Raw genomic sequence first — 25,321 nt, 5'->3', positions numbered from 1 at the left:
CATACCTGATAGTGAAACCTCCTCTAGAGATGTTAGGTGAAAGTGTATTCCTACTACTTTTGATAGAATGGGTGTAGAATGGGAGGATGACACGTTGTATCCTATTGTCATCTTACCATGAATTGCATTTGTAGATGGCCTACACAAAGGCGTACGTTCCCACAAGAGCGGGTCTCTTAATAGCCATGAGTTGCAACGTTGTAGAGTTATTCTCCACCCAACTAGCATGATATACTAGCCTTTTCGTCATGATGTGTATCATCGTCTACCTTTGGGTATATAGACAAAGAAGGGGCCCACAAGTCATCATAGATGCTTGCAAGAAGGATTTAAAGAACAAGACAGTGACTTATACACCCATGAAAAAGTATTTGCGAGAGATTAACCTTTAGGCAGGATTTAAAGAACAAGATAGTGACTTATACACCCTTGAAAAAATATTTGCGAGAGATTAACCTTTAGGCTGGCCTTAGTGTGATATATCGTTTGCCGGTTTCTTCAACACAAAGTCGTTGACCGCCTGCCTCTCGGAGATTCTACCATCTGTATTGTTGCTGCCGATGATCGCTGCGGCTGCTGTTGATGCGATAGTGCCATAGATTGCCATCCTCATTTTTCATCGTCATCGCTCTTGTTGCCATTGTGCGTCTCTCTGTTTGCGAGCAGCCGTGATGCTGCTGCCTTTCAATATCGAAGGAGCAGACAGACAGAATGAAGAAGAAGGATCTTTGGAATGCCAGTATTACGATGTGGAGAAGGTGCGCCAGATTTCCAGAGCCATCCTGCACACTCTTGCCACTGCCTGCGTGGAGAAAACCTATGGCGATCTCTTCAAATACCCTCTCTCTGTCGTGTCGGATGTCAAAAAGGAGTTGGTTGAGTACATAACCAATCCCCAGAGTTATGGTGCTTTCACACCTGACGCTGAAGCATCGGGCCCCGTGGAGATGGCTCGGGACTTTCTGGATCAGTTTGCACAGTCGAAGACAAATTTCCTAAGTAGAGTCTCAAGCAAGCTGATGAGTAATGAGAGGAAAGAGGACAAGATTGAGGATTTTGTGCAGGAGTTGGATGAATCCGAACAGTGGATCATCGATGAACGTGATAACCTTTCCAAGTCCCTCCTCAAGCGCTTTGACCATACCCACAGCTCGATCTGTGGAATGAAGTTTAGGACGTCCGAGGAGTTGTCTGAGCACAGGTCCATTTGTCCTTTAAGGCCGATGCTATGTGGGAATGAGGGGTGTAGCCATGCATTCTCGGCATTGCACGTGGTAGAGCACGATGTGGTTTGTCCATTCAAACTCTTGTCATGCGAACAGGAATGTGGAGATCTGATCATGCGAAGCAAGATGGACAAACATTGCATCACAGTATGTCCTATGAAGCTAGTGAAGTGCCCATTCTCCCAGGTTGGATGTGGCAATATGGTGCCACAGGTGATGGTTGAGCAGCATTGCTCGGAGTTCATGAGTTCCCATCTTATTTCTGTTCTTCAGAGCTTGAACAAGCAAGAGGTTGCAGTGTCCACATTAACACAGCGTGTCCTACTGCTGGAAAAGGTAATCCCTCTACTAGAGAAAACCTGGATGTGCCGTAGTCACACATGGTTTTTTGGACTCTTGGCAGACTGTTTTGCCCTTGCCCTTCACATGTACAGAATTTTACACAAGTGGCTCACAAGAAATGAGCCACTGACATAATTTCTATGTTAAGAAAAGCTGCTTCTTTCATGCGTGTTTGGAAACCGAGTTAATTCAATCTGTCTGTGACCTTACATAAGCCATTACTGTTCATCAGCATAACACTCTACCGTGTATTGCTCACTATTGCTATGGATACTTAAGGTTGAGAATTCCTGAAACTGCCTCAAGCTGGTCAAAGTTGCCAATGCCATGTCCTAAAATAGAAAGTATGCAGGCAGAGAGGAAGGTATTATGTTCATCAAAACAAATCTGGTTGGCATGGTATAGATGATGGTTACAAGAAGGGTGACAAGCATGTGAGAATTGCCTTGTATTTAGATGACTTGATCCTCACAAGAGGCAAACAGGAGGCACATCCTGTTGAGTTTTTAGGTTAGTTGAGGAGGAGGAGGCAATCCAACAAATACGTGGAGATCATGTTTTAAGTTTAAGATGACAGGTTTGGGGCTCCTATATTTTCGGTTAGTGATTGAGTTATTGCGAGAGCCCAAACCTGATGTCATCTCTGGGTAGTCATACACCTGGGAGAATCTAAAGACACGCTGTCTGATTGGCTGCAAAGTAGTGGTCACACTAATGGAGGTGAATGCTAAGTGTCCCTCACCACTTATCAAATTGCTGATGTCAGCTATGCAGTTAGACCCAAATTGGATACAAGATTGTGATCCTATCATTAGCAGTCATGGCCATGTTCATGTCCATTTTGTGCGTCATCTCCTAGTTGTGAGCCTTAGTTTGAGTCAAATGGGGACATTTGGAGCTCTATCACTCTGTCTTGTCTTTTCTACCAGCTAGGCCTAGAAGTAGCTGTCCTTGATATTAGGGAGGTGTCTACTCTTCTTTTTGGCTGTCCATGTGGCATATCATCAGCAAAGAGTAGGACGGTCTCAACACCCCTTGCCAAACTTCTCTAGGGCCACATAGCTGGCAGGCTAAAGGTTTGGTTCATTTTTTTTTTCAATACTCTTCGACATCATTGATATACAAGCCGAAAATTCTGACGAGCGGGCATCCTTTTGCTTCATCCTATGGTGCTGGTCACTTCTTTGTACATGCCCCTTGGAGCCAGCATTCTGTGGGGTAAATTGCATATATCACCTACTGCATCTCCATTGGGACCCCTAACGTCTGTAATCTTTACTTAAGCTGGGCTTATGGTACTCTATCAAAGGCTTTGTGGAAGTCTACAAAGCAACAATGAACTTTCTTCCCATGTGCCTACCCCTCTTTGAGCCCTAAGGGTGAGTAATTGTCAATAGTACTCTTGAATTCTACCTGTCCATGAGCCCTGAGTACATGCTGCTTTTCCCCATCTACCTAGCTCCAACATGGAGTGGAAAAGCTTAGCCAACAAGTGGCGTGCCATGGTAATTTGATAATTATTTGGTCCCACAGGATCCTCTTCTTTTAGTTTCGTTATAAATTAGCTAACCAACTAGTCAAAACCCCCTCTCAATTCACCCTATTGAACATGTGGATGAACATTCGTGTTATCATATCCCATGCATGCAAGAAATGCATTGCCACCAGGCCATGATGGTCTTGTAGTTTCGCATTCTACATCTTGTTAATAGCATCTGCAGTGTAAAGAAACCTCTCCCCCAAGTGAATGAGAAGGGGGTTATCAGGATACTTTGTAGAGGGATTCGGCATGTCGCTATTTCGTAGAGGGATTTGACATGTTGCTGACCCTCAACCTGATAGTAAATGTTAGGGGTCATGGTCAAGTCATCGGAAGCCACTTTGAAGGAAGAACCGATCAATGTGCTACCAAGCCCTAGGAGCTTGCTTTAGGCCATAGAGCACCTTATGCAAATTGTAGACATGATCATCCCTTCCAGGCACACTGAAACTTGGAGGCTGATCCACATATATCTCCTCTTGTAAGGCTCCATTCAAGAAGATAGAATTCATGTCCATTTGGTAAACAGGCCAATGATGATGGGCAGCAAGAGCCAAGATAGCCCAAGTAGTAGATGTTGGGCCATTAGTGCAAATATCTTTGAATTATCTGTTGGGAATAAAGGCCTCGTGCCTTTTAAATGTGCTGGGTGTGAACACACCCTTAGCACTTGTACTTACATATATATATATCTATCTAAAAATCTAAAGGTATTCTCTTGTCATCGTACCTAAAAACGTGCTCACTCTCTACTCTGCTCTCTCTCACTCTGTCTCTCACTGCGTGTAACAACAGTCTATCTCGATCTCCATGCCTAACCGGTCCCTACAAACTGGTATTAGAGTTGCGGTTGAGGCATTCGTACCTCTCGAAGTTCGAGCAGGACAGGCGAGCAGGTCATGAGGCGATTGACGGGAGTTGTAATCTGAATCAGGCGGCATTTTGTCACAGGCAATATGTCGTAACTTGCAGAAGACTCTAGCGTGGAGTGGCGGGAACTGTAGCCGTGTGGCCCCTAGCGTGGAGTGACGGGCGACAACTAGTCGAGCAGGCGTGTAGTATCGTAGCGTGGCAGACTAACGACCAGCAGTCGCGACCAATCCAGCACAACCATCGACACGTGACGGGGCAGTTGCTGATGACGGGACAACTGCAGCGCTAACGACCAGCGGGGCGGGCCAGCGGGCGCTGACGAGCGCGAGCAGCATGGACGGAACCGGCAGCGGGGGTCACGGCGCTCAATTGACGGGTCAACGGACCTGTCATCTATTTCTTTTTTCAATTTTTTTTTGGAAAAGTCCTCTCCCTTCTAACCAAGGTTCATGCGCGTAAGCACAAAATTCAGATTTGTGCATATTTTGGCCCGAAAATTTGGGGCTTTTCCTAGATTTGAGGATTGTGATACATAACAAGACAATTTGTCTCCAAAATTGCAGGAATAAGTGACATTTTGCCTCCAACATTTGGGGCTTTTCATGTATAAGCACAAATTGGGCTGAAATTTACCCAATTTCTCCACATTGATGCACATTGGATCCCGTTCAATTTGGGGCTTTTGTAGTTTGGGCAAAATTTGTGCAGCATTTGGTCATTTTATGTGCAGGCATGTTGAATTCCACGCAATTTGGACATCAATACTTGGTAAAATTTGGGGGTTTGCTGAAATTGCTCTATTTTGGCAAAATTGGACTGCTCTATGCATGACAGAGAAAATGCAGATGTGTGATTGATGCTTTGAGCACAAAATTTTGGGGCTTTTGACCGTTCGTGTCAAATTTTATGCCCATGGGTACATGTACAACAGAAATTGCAGCTGAAATTTTGGAATTTCTCATGTAATGTGATGCATATGCCCTTGGAACAGCTGTAATCAGTTGGATAATGCTGTAGCACATGGTTTGGTGCTTCTGAAAATTTAATTACAGATCTGAAATCTGTGCTTTTGCGTGGTCATTTATTGCTGATTGGTACTCGTTTGTACCTTGGTCACTTGGGTGATAGTTTGGGCCTGCATTTGGTGGTTTTTTGGTCACATTTGGGCTGAAAATCATGGCTGGCAGCAATGACAGCAGTAATCTGATGCATATAAAGAAGCTTGAAGGCGCACATAACTTTGCAGTTTGGCAAAAGCAGTGCTACAATATCCTGTTGCAAAAGAAGCAGGCAAAGCCGATCAAAACCAAAGGGGCAAAGCCCGCGGACACGGAACAGGACGATTGGGATGAGTTAAAGGAGCTTGCACGCTCAACCATGGAGCTATCGATTTTTGATGCCTTGCTGTTCAACATTGAAGGTTTGGATTCTACATATGCTATATGGACTAGACTGGAAGAACTGTATGCACAAAAGAGTGCTGCAAGCAAAGTGTATTGGTTGAAAAAGCTTATGGATTTGTGTATGAAAGAGGGTACATCAATGTCTACTCACTTGAGTGAGTTTAACTCCATTTTCAGCCAGCTGGTTGCCTTGAAGTTCATGATTGATGAGGAATTTAAGGCTACTTTCTTGCTTTGCACTCTACCAGAGAGTTGGGATACATTGAGGACTGCTATGAGCAATTCTAATGTAATCCTTTTGTATGCTGATGTAGAGAGTGCTCTACTTATGGAAGAGATGAATCGGTAGAACAATGCATCCAGTAAGTTTTCCAGTGCTTTGCATACTAGGGGCAGCTCATAGCAAAAGGGCAAATATGATGGCAAGGGACGCAGTAAATCACATGGCAAAGATGTTGAATTTCATCATTGTGGCAAGAAGGGTCACTTTAAACGTGACTGCTACAAATGGAAGAGAGAGAAAGGAAAAGGCAAGAAGACAGATGATAGCAAGGAAGAGAAGTAGTGTAAAAATTGAAGAGGTGAATGTAGTCACTCATGATAGTGACAGTGGGAGTGACGTACTCTGTCTCTTCACACTTTGGTGCACATGCTTTACTTGCAGATACAGATGATGACATGCATACCTGGATTCTCGATTCATGTGCTTTCTTTCATGTCACCCCTCATTGTGAGTGGTTCTCCGCCGATACAAGGGGTCGACATGGTGTTGTCCATCTTGGGGACAACTATGCACGTGAGATTGCAGGTATTGGCAGTGTGCAGTTACAGTTTCAATATGGCTTTGTCTTTACACTTCAGCATGTACGGCATGTACCTCAGCTTAAGAAGAGCTTGATTAGCATAGGGCAGCCAGATGATAATGGTTTTCATACCACCTTTGGTGATGGAAAATGGAAGATCTGTAAGGGATCTAGGGTTATTGCCAGAGGTTGCAAGAGTGATACTTTGTATCACCTATGTATCTAGTGTGCGTGACCATGTTGGTGCCGTGACCGAGCAGCCAAATGTTTCTTTGTGGCATGGCCGATTGGGACACATGAGTCGAACATGAATGAAAGTGCTTTCTCGTTTGGGTTATTTTCCTTGTCTTTGTTATGCTGATTTTGAGCATTGTGATCATTGTATTTATGGCAAACATGCACAGACGTCTCACAAAAAGTCTCTTTCTTTGAAATCTTCTCCTCTAGAGTTAGTACATTCGGATGTATGTCAAATGCCAGGATTATCTTTAGGGGGAAAGGAATATTTTGTCACCTTTGTCGATGATGCTACACGGAAAGTACGGGTTTATTCTATTCGTAGCAAGGATGAAGTGCTTGACAATTTTAAAAAATTCTTGGCATTGGCTGAAAATCAGACAGATAAGACACTTAACTGTCTTCGCTCTGATAATGGTGGGGAATATGTGTCCAAGGCCTTTCAGGCATTTTGTAGCAATAAAGGGATAAAGAGGGAGCTCACTGTCCCTCATAATCTGCCCTAAAATGGAGCTGCAGAGCGTATTAATCGGACTATACAGATGGTTTTTGGGCAGAGGCTGTTATGTCAGCCGTTCACTTGATTAATCGGTCACCAAACAGGTCTTTGGGGGGGGGGGGGAGTTCCCCAAGAAGCGTGGTTGGGCAAGCCACCTTCATATGCTCATCTGAAAGTGTTTGGCTGTGAGGCGTTTGTGCACATTCGTAAAGAAAAATGCAGCAAACTTGAGCTAAAGTCCTGTAAATACATTTTCCTAGGATATGGTGACGAGGGTGAAATGGGGTATAAATTGTGGGATCCCAAGAAAAGGAAAGTAGTACGCAGCAATGACGTTATCTTTTGGGAAGATCGCATGTACAAACAGCCCGAAAAGACTGAGGAGATCCGTAGGATTGTATTCCAGGAAGAAATACCTTTTGAACAGCAAAATGTGCCCGATGTATAGCAGCAAATACCTGTTGTAAATGAACTTGTAAATGCAGGAAATGATCAGCCAGCTATTTCCCATGAAAATGAGCCATTACATGTGCAGGAACAGCTAGGACAGCAATTTGTTAATGCTGATTTGCAGGCTGAAATGCCAGGACAGCATGCTGAAAATGGAAATTTGCAGGAACAGCCAGCAAACAATGACCATTGGGTTAGGAGATCGTCTAGGGCTACTAGACAACCTGACAAGTTTGTTCTTGGTGCAATTAAAATGGCTGATTATGTCATGTTGACAGATTGTGGTGAATCGTCTTGCTTCAAGGAAGCAATGGATAGACAGGACAGCAAGAAATGATATAAAGCCATGTTGTCAGAGATAGAATCTCTTGAAAAAAATGGCACTTGGGACTTGGTGTAGTTGCCTAAAGGGCAGAAAACCCTTCCATGCAATGGGTTTACAAGATGAAGGTCACTTTTGGTTCCTCACCAAAGTACAAAGCAAGATTGGTTGCAAAGGGGTACAAGTAGGAGCATGGAATTGACTTTGATGAGATTTTCTCTCCTGTAGTGAAGATGACTACATTGAGAACCATTTTGGGCTTGGTTGCAGTTGAGGATATGGAGCTCATACAGATGGATGTAAAGACTGTTTCTACATGGGGATTTGCATGAAGACATATATATGCAGTAGCCCGAAGGGTTTGTTGAATAAGGGAAATAAAAAATGGAATGTAAACTCAAAAGGAGTTTGTATGGGCTGAAACAAGCACCAAGAGAATGGTATTGTAAGTTTGATACATTCATGCAGTCCCTAGGCTTTCATAGAAGTCAAGTGGATCTCTGCTTGTACACCAAGAAGGCAGCAGATGGCAGCCTGATTATCTTGGTTTTGTAGGCTGATGACATGTTGATTGTTGGCAGGGATACTAATGTCTTGGATTCATTGAAGTAAAGTCTTCATGGCAGCTTTGACATGAAGGATCTTGGTGATGCAAATCACATTCTTGGCATGCGAATACTCAGAGATAGATCAAAAGGCTTACTCTATCTATCTCAGTAGGAGTATATCTCCAAAGTTTTGCAGCGTTTCAATTTGGAGGGGGGGAAAACAATTGGGGTTCCATTGCCTCCATATGTGAAACTTAGTGTAGAGGACAACCCTACATTTGATGATGAGAAGGCTGCAATGGCCAAGATACCATATGCTTCAGCTGTTGGCAGTTTAATTGTATGCTATGGTTGCTACACGTCCTGACATTGCCTTTACAGTGGGAGTGGTTAGCAGATACATGGCAACCCCTGGCAAGAAGCATTGGGATGCAGTGAAAGGTATTATGAGATACCTCAAAGGCACAATGGAGCTGTGCATCTGCTTTGGAAAGCAGAAGGGATCTGTTGTTGGCTTTACGGATGCAGACTATGTTGGTCATGCGGACTGCAGGAAGTCCACTTCTGGGTATGTGTTTACTTTCACAGGAGGAGCAGTCTCTTGGATCTCCAGGCTACAAAAGTGTGTTGCATTGTTTACTACAGAGGCAGTGTATGTGGCTACCACTGAGGCATGCAAGGAGACTTTATGGCTTTCACATCTGGTGGGGGAGCTTGGCATCTTAGAGTTACCTGTTCTCCATTGTGATAGTCAGAGTGCTATCATGCTAGCACGGAATCTTGTCTTTCATGCAAAGACAAAGCACATACAGGTGAAGTACCACTTCATTAGGGATGTACTTGACAACAAGAGCATTGAGCTTGTCAAAGTGCATACAGATGATAACCCTGCAGACCTTCTCACGAAGGGTCTTTCAGCAGAGCGGTTTGCTCATTGCTGACAGATGATGGGAGTTGGATAGATATATGTATTTCAGCTGTGTACATACCTAGACTTAGTTGATTCTTTTCTCCTCTTAAGGCACATTGTCTTTAGGCGGGAGGTTGTTGGAAATAAAGGCCTCGTGCCTTTTGAATGTGCTCAGGTGTGAGCACACCCTTAGCACTTGTACTTATACATATATATCTATTTAAAGACCTAAAGGTATTTTCTCGTCATTGTACCTAAAAACGTGCTCACTCTCTACTCTGCTCTCTCTCACTCTCTTTGTCTCTCACTGCGTGTAACGACAGTCTGCCTCGATCTCTGTGCCTAACCGGTCCCTACATTATTCAATCTTGGTCTTTGTGTGAACCCCTTGGCAACAAGGCTAGCTTTGTGCTTGTCCAAGATGCCATTAGCCAGGTATTTGGTCTTGTAGACCCATTTTACACACATCACCTTCTGCTTGCTTGTACCCACTTGCTTGGATGTGGAACCAACTCTCAAGTTTGATTACACTGGATGGACTCAAGCTCCTCTTGCAAAGCATGACGCCATGTAAAGAAATACTCATGTATAGATAACAAACACAAGCGTACAATAAAGCATAGATTGATAAAAGAACTCAGTAGGGTTAGGGTAACTCAAAGGCAATGAACATTGACAATAAACGAAGAATAATGAATAAATACAATGCTCATGCAGTAAACATACAATACATGGTGAATACAAAACCTTAAACTCGTGTCTTTAGGACCAAGGCAGACTATGAGCTGGAGAGTGTGTTGCTCTTTGTACAAATCTTGAAATGTAGTAGACAGCCTCTGAAAGTATATGGCAGCAAACAAACACAGGTTTGGAGAGTCTGGATTAGTGCTGGATGAAATTGGACAGCTCATAAGAGTAGGCAGCAAGCATGAAATTGTTAGGATGATGCGGGCAATTGTGACAGCTGCAACAACAACAAGTAGTTGGTTGATGACATGGTAGACTGTATGGACCTATGTAAAGAAATGCCCTCAGAGAGAAACTCAAATATAATTGTACCACAAAGCACAAACTGAAAGTTAACCAGGTATAGCCATGTGAGCAAATTGTGGTAGCAACTAGTCCACACTTGGAATGCTTGGGAGGGTATCCCATGTGATGAAAATCCCAAAAGTGTGTGAGATGGAGGATGAGCCTCCCCCATTTGTGTATTCGTACCACTCAGATGTGTGAACATAGAGGTCCTAAAGGTTGTGCCTATGTTTGAAGAACCAAAAATTGAAGGAAAAAGAGGGAAAAGGAAAATTGACAGGAGGTGTTTACATGAAGATAAGGGTCCTCTTTAGGACTTAGATTGCTGTGAATACATTGAAGAGTTGCCTCTTCTTAATTATGACTAAAATCTTGTGGCCATGAAGTCGAAACAATAGGTGCTTATATAGAATTGAAAGCGGGGATACCTAACACAGGAGTAGATGGAGGAGGCAAGAAAGTAGGCTTGTACTTTTTGCTGGTTCCCCCAATAGGATGGCTAGTCCGAAGTGGAGGTTTTGTCCTTGTTGCAAAATTAATAGATTTGTACACCGAATCTAAAGGGTATACCTTAGAACCATAATTTGACTAGCCAATAAATAGTTCAGCTTGGCCAATTTATCACCCAAATGAGCTTGAGCACTTATTAGCTCAAAACTAGCATTAATTAATTAATTAATGCCAATTCTCTAGTGTCATCACTGACATTTAGGGCCAATTAAATGGTTTAGGTCTAAATTTAACAGCAAGTACCACCTACTACTTGTCCATTATAACTTCTTACAATTTTTGCCTTTGGCACTAATTGATGTCTCAAGGTCCTAGGTCCCCCATTGTGAAATAACTGACCTGCAAGTCATATTTGCACATTTGATTAACTTTTAATCAAATGCTAAACAAAGCATCAAAATTCATGTCCTCATGACAATGGACACACTAGAAAACTGACTAAAAATTGTAATGCAAGGGCTAGAAACACTCTAAGCTTCTCCGTCTTTGTTAGACTTTGCTAGAGCTCATGACTAGGAGATGACATTATGAACTAGAATAGGCTAACAAGAGCAAGGTCGCATGTGTGCCATGTCATGGAGAGGTAATAGGGTTGTGAAGATATGCTAGGGTTTGCATTGAGTAAACACATGTACAACCAAGACTAAAATACAAAGACTCAGATAGAGGCAAGCAAGACTCAAACCCTAAATACAAAACACAAAACACAAAATGCAAAACACAAAAACTCAAAACTCAAACACAAAGACAAACATAGAGAGAAGAAACTCTAAAGTGAATGAATGCTGTAAATGAACATAAGAGTGTACAAAATCCCCAAGTGCAATGCAGTGTTGGAGAGTGACGTCCACTGGAGACGGATCCCAAGTGTAGTAACCACCAGTCAGAGATGAGAGAGTGCTGAATAATGAAGGGTAGCAGTCTAGTCACCAAAACATATTAGGCGGAGGCCGAAATCTAGTAAACGCAATAGTGTACCATTAGAGGAAGGCTGAAAACTGATCACCCGAGATAGAGAATTGTTAGGTGACAACAGGAGAGGTGTTTGCTAATGTAGACAATCTGCTAGACAGCAAAAACGTAGGTACTATAGCAGTTGCCTAGTAGGAGAGATGGCAGCAGCCTGTCGCCTAGCACCAAATGCTGAAAATGCAGGCTGATTAGGTGCTATGTTGAGGTAGCAAAAAGAGACCTCCAAGTAGCAAAGCAATGGCTGAAAACAGGCCGCATAGGGCTAGATAGTGATGGGCTGTAGTCGGTGATGGTTGGACAGCAATGGTAGGTGGTTGATGGCTGAAATCTACACAATAGAGTGAGAAACTTGCACCAAAGGACGAGACTGATGTCAGAAGTGGTGCAGCAATGGAAGCATAAACTTGTGCTGAAATAAACTGCTGAACATAGGACAAAAAAAAGGAAAGAGAGAACACAATACAAATGAGAACTCAGATGTATGCTCGGGAAATGGAATCCATATACCAAGACATGAGACAATACAGAAGCAATGCGAGTCACCGGCTGTGGGGGCACTGGTACATGCTTCCTCTCCCCAAGAACTGTCAGGTGATGAATGAATGTGGAGGAGGGAGCTTGAGAATATATAGGCCAAATAAATGCCACAAAATATGACTGGTCAACCAGCATTAAATGCTGGCCGACTGGCTGCAGATAATGCCGAATCACAATAAATCCTGACAAATAAAATGCCTAACATATCTCTAGTGCCTAGCTTGTTGTACCACATGCAAAGACTCAGTCATGAACTGACTAATCTGCTAACACCTTCTCTCAGATCATGGGTGACCTGATACAATACAACTATATAACGATAATGTCTCATCATAGTACATACAACAATGCCCATTGGAGTAGAACCATGGATACCCAAGTAGTGGGTGCGCAAGCCACCACCAAGGTGCCTCAGAGAGAACCTGACGTCGATGTCAATCGTACCAGCTCTTGAAAATAGAGAAGAATCATAGCAACTCTCATGTTCGTCAACGATGCCTCTGATGTAGCAGACGTGACCATCCTGTCACCAATGTTGCAGCGCATAAATGACCACGAATTCCCCTCCTTTGCCCAAATTGCCAAAGTGTCCCCTCATGTGAGCTCCAGACGAAAGCCACCCACTCTGTGTCAAATAACCAGCCCATCATGAACTTGGATGTCATTCCCAACTCCAGGATTTGAACCTGCCAGACTTTGGTTGATGCGTCAGGGACGTCCCACTCTCGATCTTGTGCATGTGTATGGAAATATAGATGAGGCGTGATTGCCCCATCTCACCACCCTCTCTGGCACGGGAAAGTCGTGAGGGATGACCTCATCACCACCACTAGAAAGCAGTTGAGGAAGGGGCCACCATGCCCTTCCCACGATTCGAAGAAGAGGATCCCTTCCATGCCTTGGACTTAACCTTGGCCCGAGGATCTGAGTCAGGATTTAAGGCAGATGATGACTTGTCGAAGGAGTCCGCATCCCGTTTTGTCTTCTGCTTCTTTTTCTTCTCGGCAGCCACTAACTCTTTGCAGTCCTTCCACAAATGGCCCTTCTTGCCACAGTGGTAACACTGGGCCTTCGACTTGTTCGACTTCGAACCGCTCTTTGAAGCTGCAAGAGCCTCACCTGAACCTCCATAATGTGACGGAGGTTGCCCCTGTAGTCGCAAAGTCGCCTCATGCTCAAGCAATTGCAAGCACCTCCTATACTATTGCATTTTCTGGACAAGTGATTGCTGTAGCAGCCAAGCGACCGCAAATTCTTGCTAGGTGACACTGTTTAGACGCTGTCGTCATCATCACATGAGCTGGCAACCGCATTTCTTGCAAGTGCACCCCCTGTGGTGTCCATGTTCAGGCTCCGTGTGCTGTTTTTTGCTGCGGACAGTCTGCCCTCACACTTGGCTGCTGCTGATCATACCGGTACTGTCTACTGCAGCCCAAGCAACCTGTCCTTGCTGCAAATTGGCCTGATTTTTAGCCCCTATAGCCTGCGTTTACTCTCAGCTGCCTGCATTTTTGAGTTTCTGCATTATTTGAATGTTGATGACTGCATTTAATGCCTTATCTTTCTGCAATTTGACCTGCAGCTGCTGCATTTAATGCTTGTGCAGGCTGACCGATAGGCCTTTGCCTCTTTGCGCATTCTGCACTATGTATACAGGGCTCGATCCTTCGGGATCATGTATGGAGAGGGGACCACTCTTTCTAGATGGAGTGACTCCGATTGGGCAAGCGATGTGGATTCGAGACAGTCCATTACAAGATATGCCTTCTTGCTTTACGAGCTATCTCTTGGAGCAAACAAAAGCAGCCTACTATGGTCCTTTCTTCTATAGAGGCTAAGTATCGTGCCCTTTGTTCTACAGCTATGGAGGTAGTTTGGCTCCATTGTCTATTAGTAGAGATTGGCTTTCCACAGACAAAACCTACGAAGCTGTATGTGGAAAACTAGAGTGCTCTTGCTCTAGCAAAGAACCCAGTGTTTCATGCTCGCACAAAGCACATTGAGGTTCAGTACCACTATGTTCGAGAGGGGATTGTTGAATCTGAGTTGGCGGCCTACTGTCCCATGGCAGACCATGTGGTGGATCCCTTTAAAAAGCCTTTGCCCAAGGCTTTCATGCTTCATCACATGAGGTTGTTGGATCTTTAGACACTCCCAAGATTTGAGAGGGGGTGCTAGCTTGCCTGTTTTGGTCATGTCAGTTTATCATCTCCTGGTTGTGAGCTCTAATCAGAGTCTAAAAAAGATATGGAATCTCTGGTAGTTTAGTGTGCATTTCTTGCATTTCCTTGGTCTTTGCAGATACTAGCATGCATTTTGTAGGTTTGTCAACCTGCTTGCTGGCCAGATTCCCCTTGGCTGCCCCAAGATGTCTCATCCATATTTTGGCGTATCTTTTTGTGCAGTTGGCCAGTCATTTTAGATGGTGACAAGGCATTTTTATCTAGTCAGCCCACTTTGGGTCCCCAGGTTGGCAATTGGCTAATTTCGGTGGGAGTTAGCTATTTGTATCAGCTAGTCCTCACATGGTAGATCATTCTCTGTTGCAGGTTGTGCACTCTCCAACTCTGATACCCTCTTTCTTTAGTGCTACTTGTTAGCAGATTAGTCAGCTCAGGTGTGAGTCTATTGCTGCAGAGGCTGTGGCATATCATGTAGTATTTTTCTGGCATTTTCTGGTGCCCTTTTTAGGGTTGGGGAGCATTTAATGTTGGCCGATCAGCATTAAATGCTGGCCGACTACATTTATTGCTCCCCCCGTTTTATGCCTATATATTGTTGGGCTCCTCCTCCTCTTTGAGCACTTTAGCCATCACTTGTGGATTCTTTTGGGGAGAGAGGAGCCCGTGCCAGGGTGCCCACACAGCCAGTGACTTACTGTTGTATGCCGTTGTCTCGTGTTCGATATGGATTTCGTTTCTTGAGCATACATCTAAGTTCTCATCTGTATTTGTGTTCATTCATTCATTCTTTCTCTTGTCTTGTGTTTCAGCAGTTTATTTCAGCATGTTGTTTATGCTTCCATTGCTGCACCACTTTTGACATGGTATCAGATTTCAGGATCTGTGTTTCTACTGTGTTTTCTTGCTAATTTCATGACTTTTTTCCCTCTTGCTGATTAGGCAGTTGCTGCTCCAATCAGGCGACCAATTTTGCTTGCGTTTTTTGCTGATGTCAGCATCCATACAGCCTACGTTTTGGTGTTTCTTCATCTCCTCATGGCTGGGCGCTTACATCATCAAGCCGTTTTGACTGTTTTGGATAGTTTTTGACTGATTTCTTGACTTTTTACAGCAGCTTTTGTCTTATTTTGATCAGATTTTGGGTTATACTGCATGTGAAGTCTTGCTTTTTGCAGTCCATGCTTGTGGTTTTGGCTGTGTTCCCTCTCTACTTCTTTTCTAAATCCTCTTGAGATGGCTCCTCCCAATCCCTTCTTTTCTCTACTTCTTTTCTAAATCCTCTTGAGATGGCTCCTCCATGCACATCCACTGATGACAAGATCCATGGACGTGATTATTGCATGTGGAGTGCGGTGATGAAGGCTTGGCTTATTCAGAAGCGGTCATGGTACGTGGTTGGCGGAGCTGTGGCACGTCCTCGACAACCTTCTCTGTTCCATCTAATTTTGATGAAGACAACCATGAGGAGGCAGTGCTTACATGGGATTCGGATGATGCGCGTGCTTATTCGGCCTATTTTTGTGTATTTCCAAAGAAGTCCTACTGGCGGTCACGTCCTATACGACAGCTTCAGACGTATGGTCAAAGTTACAGTTGATGTACTAGACTCCTTTCACCATGAGGGCCGTTACTCTCTATGGCCAGCTCCAGCAACTGAAGTTTGAATCCAAAGATACGATTCAATCCTTCCTACTTCATGTTACCCAACTCTAGGACTAGCTTCGCACTATGCAATTTGCCCTATCATAGGCACATCTTGTTGGTATGGTACTCTACAGGCTTCCTCGGGAGTTTGATGGAGTGGCGAATGCTTTACGCGCGCAGACATCTACAACTCCTGTCAGTTTTCTTCACATGTCCTCCATGCTACTTGAGCATGAGGCTACTTTGCGACTACAGGGGAAGCTTCCGTCACATTATGGAGGTTCAAGTGAGACTCTTGTAGCTTCTTCAGAGAGGGGTTTGAAGATGAAGAAGTTGAAGGCCCAGTGTTACCACTGTGGCAGGAAGGCTTATTTAAGGAGGGACTGCAAAGAGTTAGCGGCTTCCAGGAAGAAACAAGAGCAGAAGACAAAGCGGAATGTGGACTCCTCCGACGAGTCATCCTCTGCCTCAAATTTCGATTCCGATCCTCCGGCCAAGGCGAAGTCCAAGGCATGGAAGGGATCCTCTTCTTCGGATCGTGGGAAGGGCTTGGTGGCCTCTTTTTCAGTTGCTTTCTAGTGGTGGTGATGAGGACATCCCTCACGACTCTCCAGTGCCAGAGAGGGAGTGTGAGAGGGTGGTGAGATGGGGCAGCCGTGCCTCATCTATATGGCTATACAGATGCACAGGATCCAGAGAGGGACATCCTTGACGCATCGACCGAAGTCTGGCAGGTACAAATCCTGGAGCTAGGATTGACACCTAGGTTCATGATGGGCTGGTTACTTAACAGAGAGCGGGAGGCTTTCGTCTGGAGCTCACATGAGGGGACACTTTGGCAGTTTTGGCCGAAGCCAGGGATTCCATGGTCACATGTTCAGAGACATGTTTGGCACATTGGTCTTGTATGTCCTGAGTGACATAGGTGACATAACACAGAGAGCTGCTATGATTCTTCTCTATTTTTAGGTGGTGCTGTTATGATCGACATCGACATCAGATACTCTCCGAGGCATCTTGGTGGTGGGCTGGCTACTCATTGCTTGGATATCCATGGTTCTTCTGGTGGCTCTATGTTGTATAGTTTATGATTCCCCATCATTGTACTATTGTATTGTATCAGCTCACCCCTGATCTGAGAGAGGGTGTTAGCAGATTAGTCAGCTCAGGTATGAGTCTGTGTTGCAAAGGCTATGGCATATCATGTAGTATTTATCTGGCATTTTTTGGTGCCCTTTTTAGGGCTGGGGAGAATTTAATGTTGACCGACCAGCATTAAATGCTGGCCAACTGCATTTATTGCTCCCCCCATTTTATGCCTATATATTGCTGGGCTCCTCCTCCTCTTTGAGCACTTCAGCCATCACTTCTGGATTCTTCTGGAGAGAGAGGAGCTGGTGCCAAGGTGCCCACACAGCCAGTGACTCACTGTTGTATGCTGCTGTCTCGTGTTTGATATGGATTCGGTTTCCCGAGCATACATCTGAGTTCTCATCTGTATTTGCGTTCATTCATTCATTCCTTTCTCTTATCTTGTGTTTCAGCAGTTTATTTCAGCATGTTGTTTGTGCTTCCATTGCTGCACCACTTCTGACACTACCATCTTCAACAGCTTGATTTGGTGCCCTCATTGATGTTGTGGGCTGCATGCAAGGACTGATTAGTCCTCCCTTTGTATTCAGCATTCATTCTCAGTCGGTGTAGATTTTCTTCCTTCTTCTTCCTGTCTCTCTCTCTCTTCTTTTGATTGTGTTTCTATTTCTTCTTCCATTGTGCACTCACTTGGTAGCATCACCTAAGTGAGGACACAATGCAGTCTACCAACCAAGGAGACCACCCAGCCCCAAAATGCAACCATCCAAATTTGTGTTCGGTCCAAATGCAGCCTTCCTTAGGCCAGTCAATAGCATCTGGCAGCAAGCGACGACACTTATCTTTGTTGATTATAGTATGACCACAAAGGGCTATTAGCTCTATGACCCAAAGACTCAAAAGATCAAGGTGAGCAAGGATGTTACCTTCGATGAGGCTGCAGCCTCCGAAGATCCAATTGATGGTTCTTCTGTTATAGGTGGTCCTTTGTCTTTGATTGAAACCACACCCCCCTCCCCAACCCCCACCCCCGCCCCCCCAAACCCCAAACCCCCGCCGCAAAAAAAAAAACCAACGGCTCTCCCCCTTCCTTCTAAGTTACCCCTTGGCACCCCTTTTTTGTCTATGACTCCTTCTCCTCCCCCTCCCCCTCCCCCTCCCCCTCCTTCCCCTTCTCCTTCTCTCCTTTCAGCTTTGATGGCTCCTTCATTTACTCCTCCGTCATCGAGTATTTATACCCCTTTCCCATCTCCTTAGGTCTTCTTTGGGGGGGGATTCAGCCATCAAAGGGGGAGTCTTCTTCATTAGATAAGTAGGATCTACCTTCCCTTAGTGAGGGGGAGTCCCTTCCATAGATAGGTGCTTTACAAGTATCGGAGGTCTCTCAGTCTCCTTTGCAGCGAGATAACTATCACCATTCCTCGGTGGTATTAGAGGCTCATGCAAGGTTCAGGGATAACTCAGTTCCCTAAGATGTCTCTTGGCCCATGAAAGTGAGCTAGGCTTCAAGCTTGGCGGGACAGTTTACTCTGCGTGAACTATGCCCTTATGTCTTAGATTCTTTAGGACCATGAGTCTACTATAGGTTAATGAGGCTCTTGTATAGGATGTTTGGCATGGTGCTGTGTAAATTGAGCTCGATTTTATCGAGCGGAACCAAACTTGGGAGTTGATTTTTTGTCTGAAGAAGTGAAAGGTGATTGATATGAAGTGGGTCTGTAAGACCAAGTATCTTGCAGATGGGACCTTGGACAAGCATAACGCATGGCTTGTTGCCAAGGGATTTTTTCAGCTGGCAGGTTTGGATTACTTTGAGACTTTCTCACTGACAGCTCAGATGTCCACTATTCGAGCTATCTTGGCTTTAGCCGCTCATCACCATTGGCTAGTTTATTAGATGGATGTGAAGTTGGTCTTTCTGAATGGCGTCTTGGAGAAGGAGATTTATGTCTCACAGCCTCTTGGTTTTCTTGTGTAGGGGAAGGAGGACCATGTTTACAAGTTGTGGAAGACCCTCTATGGCTTGAAGTAAGCTCCGAGGGCTTGGTATCAACGGATTGATAGATTCTTTTTGGACAGTGGCTTCCATTAATTAAATCATGATCCCAACCTTTATTAGAAGGTTGCGGAGGCTAAGTACGTCTTGGTTACCTTGCATGTTGATGACCTCATTATCATAGGGAGTGACACACAGGAGGTTGATGGGACATGGATGACATTTGGCTAGGAGTTTGACATGATAGATCTTAGGATCCTACATTTCTTCCTTGGATTGGAGATTTATCAGATGACATAGGGAATTTTTATTTCCCGGTTCAAGTACATCTCCAAGCTTCTTTTGGAGTTTGATATGGCCATGTGTCAGCCTATTTCTTGCCCCATGGACTTTGAGTCCAAGTTATTATTGGCAGCAGGTGATCCCCTTCCTGATGCTATCCGCCACAGGTGCCTTGTTGGCTCCTTGATCTGGCTGATCCACACTCGGCCAGACATCTCTCTTGTGGTGGCTTTGTTATCTTCTTTCATGAAGACTCCTACTCAAGCTCACCGGAGAGCTGCTTTATGTGTTCTGCGCTATCTATAGGGGACTTCATCCTTTGGGATCATGTATGGAGAGGGGGCCACTCTTTCTAGATGGAGTGACTCCAATTGGAAAGGTGATGTGGATTTGAGACAGTCCACTATAGGTTATGTCTTCTCCCTTGGATCAGGAGCTATCTCTTGGAGTAGCAAGAAGTAACCTATTGTCATAGAAACAAAACAATGCGTTTCTTTGAGTTTAAAACTTATGAAATGTTTCTTAAAGTAAGAAACGTTTCTGATAGTAAAAAACATGCTTTTTTTTTGGAAAAGGGGGACAAACAAAAAAGTATTGTTTTTTTTTTACAAAAAACTGTAATGTTAAATATGATGATGGTGATGAGTAATGACTCGTCAGGCTCAAGAATTTGGATGAGAGACTTATTTTTTGGGGATTTTGTTAAATTATTGGACTTTGTCAATCTAGTATTTATTCTTGTCTTGAGAGTTGATTATTACATGACTTTAGTCTCATTTATGAGTTATTTATGATATATTACGATTCAGTTTGGATTTTGATATTTTGTTAGTTTGTTTTGGAATGAGAATCATAATGTTGCAACTTGACTCAGTCCACATTATACATGGGCTATTTGCATTTTTATTTCAAATTTCTTTGTGTAATATGTATAGATCATAATATTTGACATAAGTCAATAATGGATCATGGATTTGTAACGTAGTATTCTCAATTGACTCTCATATATTCACTCAAGTTTGATTGGTCTTTTTTTGTTTAAGAGAGAGTTTGTAGAGGTTTAAAACCTCTTTTCCTAGTTAAAACTATGAAAAACCCCTATATTTAAAAACGATGTTATTATTTTATCCCCTCTAGAAAGAAACTTATGAAATGCGTTGTTGACATTTTGTTTCTGACGTTTTTGGTTACTATGCCTATTATGGCCCTTTCTTCTATAGAGGTTGAGTATCGTGCCCTTTATTCTACAGCTATGGAGGCAATTTGGCTCCATCGTCTATTGGCAGAGATTGGCTTTCCACAAATAGGACCTACGGAGTTGCACACGAACAACTAGAGTGCCCTTGCTCTAGCAAATAACCTAGTGTTTCATGCTTGCACAAAGCACATTGAGGTTCAGTACCATTATGTTCGAGAGCAAATTGTGGATTTCGAGTTGGCGGTCTATTGTCCCATAGTGGTCAATGAGGGGGATGTCTTTAGAAAGCCTTTGCCCAAGGCTTCCATGCTTCATCACATGAGATTGTTGGTGTTGAGCTAAAACATGCTTTTTAGCTGATTAACATTCTTAAACAGCCCCAAAACACACCTAATTAATGAAAAACCCTAAAAAGGGGAGCAGTTTGAGAGAGTTTCAGTGGTCTCCCAAAAACCCTAATTTTTGGGGCACCCTTCCACATATACAAATAGATAGGCTGCCCCCATTTAGCCTCATTCTGTTTGTGCAGGTTTCTCACTCCACGTGCAGATTTCAGCCATCAGCCTCCTCCCATGTGGCTGTCTAGCCCTCGAGACTTCTGCCACTCCATCCGTGTTTGATAGCATCTACCTCCTCAGACACTCCGACTGGTGGTAACAGACTTGGGATCTGTCTTTGGTGGATGTCACTCTCCGACATTGCTCTACCCTTGAGCACACTGTACACTCTTACATTCATTGACAACATTCATTCACTTTAGAGTTGTGTTCTCTCTCTCCCTTCTTCTGTTTTTGTTTGAGTTTTTGTGTTTGAGTTTTGAGTTTTGCGTTTAGGGTTTGAGTTTTTCCCTCTGTGTTTGTGTCTCTCTTTGCGTTTTTGTCGTGGTTGTACACTCTGTGTGTCATTAGTGCAAACCCTAGCAGTTTTCTTCACAGTTGGGTCTTCAGACAATCCCAAGATCTGAGAGGGGGTGTTAGCTTGCCTATTTTAGACATGTCAGTTTGTCATCTCCTGGTTGTGAGCTCCTGTCAGAGTCAAACAGAGATATGGGAGCTTTGGTAGTTTAGTATGTATTTCTTGCATTTTCTTGGTCTCTGCAGATATAAGTGTGCATTTTCTAGGTTTGTTAGCCTGTTTGCAAGCCAGATTCCCCTTGGCTGCCCCAAGATGCCTCATCCATATTTTGGTATATTTTTTTGTGCAGCCGGTGAGTCATTTTAGATGGTGATAAGGCATTTTCATCCAATTGGACCATTTTGGGTCCGAGGTAGGCAATTGGCGAGTTTTGGTGGGAGTTGGCTATTTATATCAGCTAGTTCTCACTTGGCAGATCATTCTCTTTTGCAGGTTGTGCACTCTCCAACTTCGACACTTTGTCTTCGGTGCTACCATCTTCATCAATGTGATCTGGTGCCCTCACTGATGTTGTGCAGACTGCGTGCAAGGACTGATCAGTCCTCTCTTTGTATTCAGCATTCATTCTTAGTCAGTGCAGATTTTCTTCCTCCTTTTTGACTTGCTCACTCACACACACACACACACACACTCTCTCTCTCTCTCTCTCTCTCTCTCTCTCTCTCTCATTGTGTTCATGTTCCTCTTCCATTGTGCACTCTCGCACAAACAGGCTACATTTTGCAGTGTAGGCCTCAACACTTCATTCGGCACTCCATGAGCTGTTGCGTTTTGTAGATTTGCTTACTTGGTGATTAGCGTTTTGTACTTTCGGGCCTTGGCTTAGTGATAGTGGTGCATCAAGTCATGATTCTTCAAGAAGATTGGCTTTAGGATCTCCATTTCTTTGGGGGTACACTCATTGTTGGTGACATCTCTTTGGCCCTATTTGTGGTGTTGGTACTTTGCCGCTATTGCTTGACCATCCATTAAGCTCTATCTTAGAAGTCCTATATGTTCTGGACCTGGGCTTCCATCTCCTCTCAATTCATGGTCGTATAAGACTTAGCACACGGGCTCATGAGTAATAGCTATAGTAGAGGTAGAGAAAGACTCAGATGTTGTAGCTCCATCCTTTGCTCCTAGACAGAGGTGTAATATTTTTTCCAATACTTCTCTTTGGAGTGCCCTTCCCACAATGTGGACATTTAGACTTCTTTGAATTAGTGTCAAAGCCGGAAGCAGACTCCTTAACTTACTTCTTTTTCTTGTTCTTGGCCTTCTTGTCATTCTTGTTGCCCTAGCCCCCTCTCAAACCCACGGTAAAAGCTTTAGTAAAGTTGGATCCACTAGTACCAATCTCCTTGAGTTGCTCTTGTGCTCCAAAATAAGCGGAGGTAGCTCTTTCCCTAGAAAAGTCTCCCGAACCTTGGTGATAAGCAAACTGGTATAGAAGACATCATTCTTGGGAGATGGCAATTGAGTAAGGAGAATCATTTCGTATGTCCTCTAATGAGATCATTCGAACAAAATTGTGCAATCTCATGAAGAGAAAAGATTGCACTCTAGAGTTGAGTTGATTGCAAAGGGTTGCTTGGTCCATCGTGCAATCAATGCTAGGATCCCCCATTGGATGGGGGATTGGGGTGGTAACAAATTCCCACAATTTGAAGGTGTCAAGGATACACTTCACTTTGCAGAACCCAAGGGAGTAGTTCCTACCATAAAGTTTGTTTTCTTTGGGCAGAGAAGGAAGCATGGGCACTTGAACAAAAGGTATCATCACGGCTATGCAAGGACATATAGTATGGGCCATGTGAGAAACATGTAGAGAAGCAGGGGTAGGAAGAGGATGCTCCGATCTTCTTGATCTATCAGAGCGAGAATGTGGCTCTGAACATCGATCTTCACATTGCTCTTCGTGACGATTTGATTGGTGGGACCATCTAGCTGAGGAAGACTGAAAGTAACATCAAAAGCATCAAATTGGTGGAACTCCACAATTCTTATAGACTTTCAAGCACAAAAATATGCTGTGTTTTGGCATTGGTCTCCTTGAATGGAGGGAAAATCAGCTATACCCTTCAAAGAGAAGTTGTAGATGTCCTGCACACTTCGTAGAAGGCCTGAACAAGGCAGAAAATCTGTGTTCTTCCCGACAAATCTGCTCCAAACAGCAAGTTGAGTGTGGTCTTCTCTTCTTAGAGACTCAAGAGTCCTCACTTCTGATGATGATGCCATGTGAGAGTGCACAACAAAAGAAGAATGTGAACATGGAGAGAAGGAAAGAGGGAGATTGCAATGAAAGAAGAGAATGGAAAGAGAATCTGCACTGAATCTGAATGAAAGATGAATACAAAGGTAGACTGACCAATCCATACACGCTTACTAAAGAGTCGGTGCGAGCACCGGATCAGGCTCATGCCAGACGGTAGCACTGGAAGATGGAGGAGAGTCCCAAATGTCAGAGTGTGCTGAAGATCTGCAAAGGAATGAATGACCAGCCAATGGAGGCAGGCATGTGTATGTAGCCATAAATGCTGAAAACTGGCCCAACTGCTATTTGGGAGTGCCATAAATGCTGGCTGATTGCATAATCAGCAATAAGATGATCATAAAATGCTGATTGCCAAAATAACCAGCTGTCACCCTCATCTACCAGTGCAAACCCAGCCTCCTGCCATTGAAAAAGAAATGCAGGAGGCTGGAAATAATCTCAGCTAGTGTGAACACACCTAAAACTGGTTGAAAAAGACATTCATGCTCTAAACAAAGCTGCCTCCTCCTTCAAAACACATAATGGACTGAGTGTCAGACCTAATAATATCCTTGTTTGACTCGGATTAAGGCTCATAGGTAGGAGATGAGTGTGTTAATCCTCATAGGTAGGAGATGAGTGTGCAAGACACACGTGACTGCTAACAAAGCCCTTGGAAAAAGAGTATGCTTCTAAGGCTTGAATATGGGCAGGCGGAGTTTGCTGCCAAGGTTCGATGCTTCACACAAGCTAGAAGTCAGCACCAACTAATCAGCTTGTGCAGACCTAATGTGACATCATGGTGTACTTGTTTTACCTATATACAAGTATTTACAAAGGTCCTGCTCTGTTCTGGCTTTGGCATAATTCTTTCTGGTTGCTTCTAGTTTATTTCACTAAATTAATAAGCAAGCATATTTGCTCTTTCTTTTCTGTGAGAGAGAGAGAGAGAGAGAGAGAGAGAGAGATGCAACTTGTTTTTCAGGCTCTGTCGATAAGTCAAAGATCAGAGGCTGTAGATGTGGGCACGCTCACACTAACAGTTCGGCAGCAGGATGCTAAGATTAAAGCTTTGGAACAAGAAACTAGTAGGTTAAGACAAGAGCTCAAGGCTGTAAATGTCTCGGCAGATATTCTTCAGTTACGTCGTGATTTGCAGAATCTTCAAAAAAAGGTTGGGGTGTAGCTTCTGCAGACCCTGCAAACCATGGAGATGCAGATGCTGTGAGCCTCTCTCTCTCTCTCTCTCTCTCTCTGTGGTGAAACTACTTATTCTACAATACCAAAGGGTTGTATTATTCGCTCAAGCAAAAGCCTTATTGATGCATTGTTCTCTTCATTACTCCATGGTTGTAGTCATGTTCTTGAGAACTTGATTGTGATAAAGACAGCAGTGATTACAAATATAACTTTACAGAGAGATCAAGAACAATGGCAAAAGACTAGATTAACAGGCAGGGTGAGAATAAACAAATACTACTGGCGCCGCAACCAAGAAAGCAATGCCGTTTTTGTGTATTTGTGTATATTGTATCTGAATGTTGTATTTGTAGTGTTCTTGTATGAATTTT

At 43.8% G+C, this 25,321-nt stretch overlaps 1 protein-coding gene across 1 annotated transcript; it reads left to right on the top strand.

Annotated features, from left to right (window-relative positions):
* Positions 1-449: 449 nt before the first annotated feature.
* LOC148014771 (TRAF-like superfamily protein) lies at positions 450-25,317 on the top strand. The gene is made up of 2 exons (XM_087667130.1): positions 450-1,562; positions 24,736-25,317. Exons 1-2 carry the CDS (start codon positions 672-674, stop codon positions 24,934-24,936), a joined length of 1,092 nt encoding a protein of 363 aa, XP_087523256.1. The 5' UTR covers positions 450-671; the 3' UTR covers positions 24,937-25,317.
* The last annotated feature ends 4 nt before the right edge of the window (positions 25,318-25,321 follow it).

This window comes from Lygodium microphyllum, chromosome 25, assembly GCF_053477565.2.
Source record: "Lygodium microphyllum isolate KBCC chromosome 25, Lygodium_microphyllum_v1.1.10, whole genome shotgun sequence".
In the NCBI taxonomy this organism is placed as follows: domain Eukaryota; kingdom Viridiplantae; phylum Streptophyta; class Polypodiopsida; order Schizaeales; family Lygodiaceae; genus Lygodium; species Lygodium microphyllum.
Note: the sequence above shows the minus strand (reverse complement) of the source record. Positions and strands in the feature narration are given on the sequence as shown.

What these genes read in the sequence shown, in the direction of transcription:
- LOC148014771 (XM_087667130.1), top strand. Translation starts at nt 672, where the DNA reads ATGCTGCTGCCTTTCAATATCGAAGGAGCAGACAGACAGAATGAAGAA. An exon ending in GTGTCCTACTGCTGGAAAAG is followed by an intron (nt 1,563 to 24,735) that starts GTAATCCCTCTA and finishes CTTGTTTTTCAG; the next exon opens with GCTCTGTCGATAAGTCAAAG.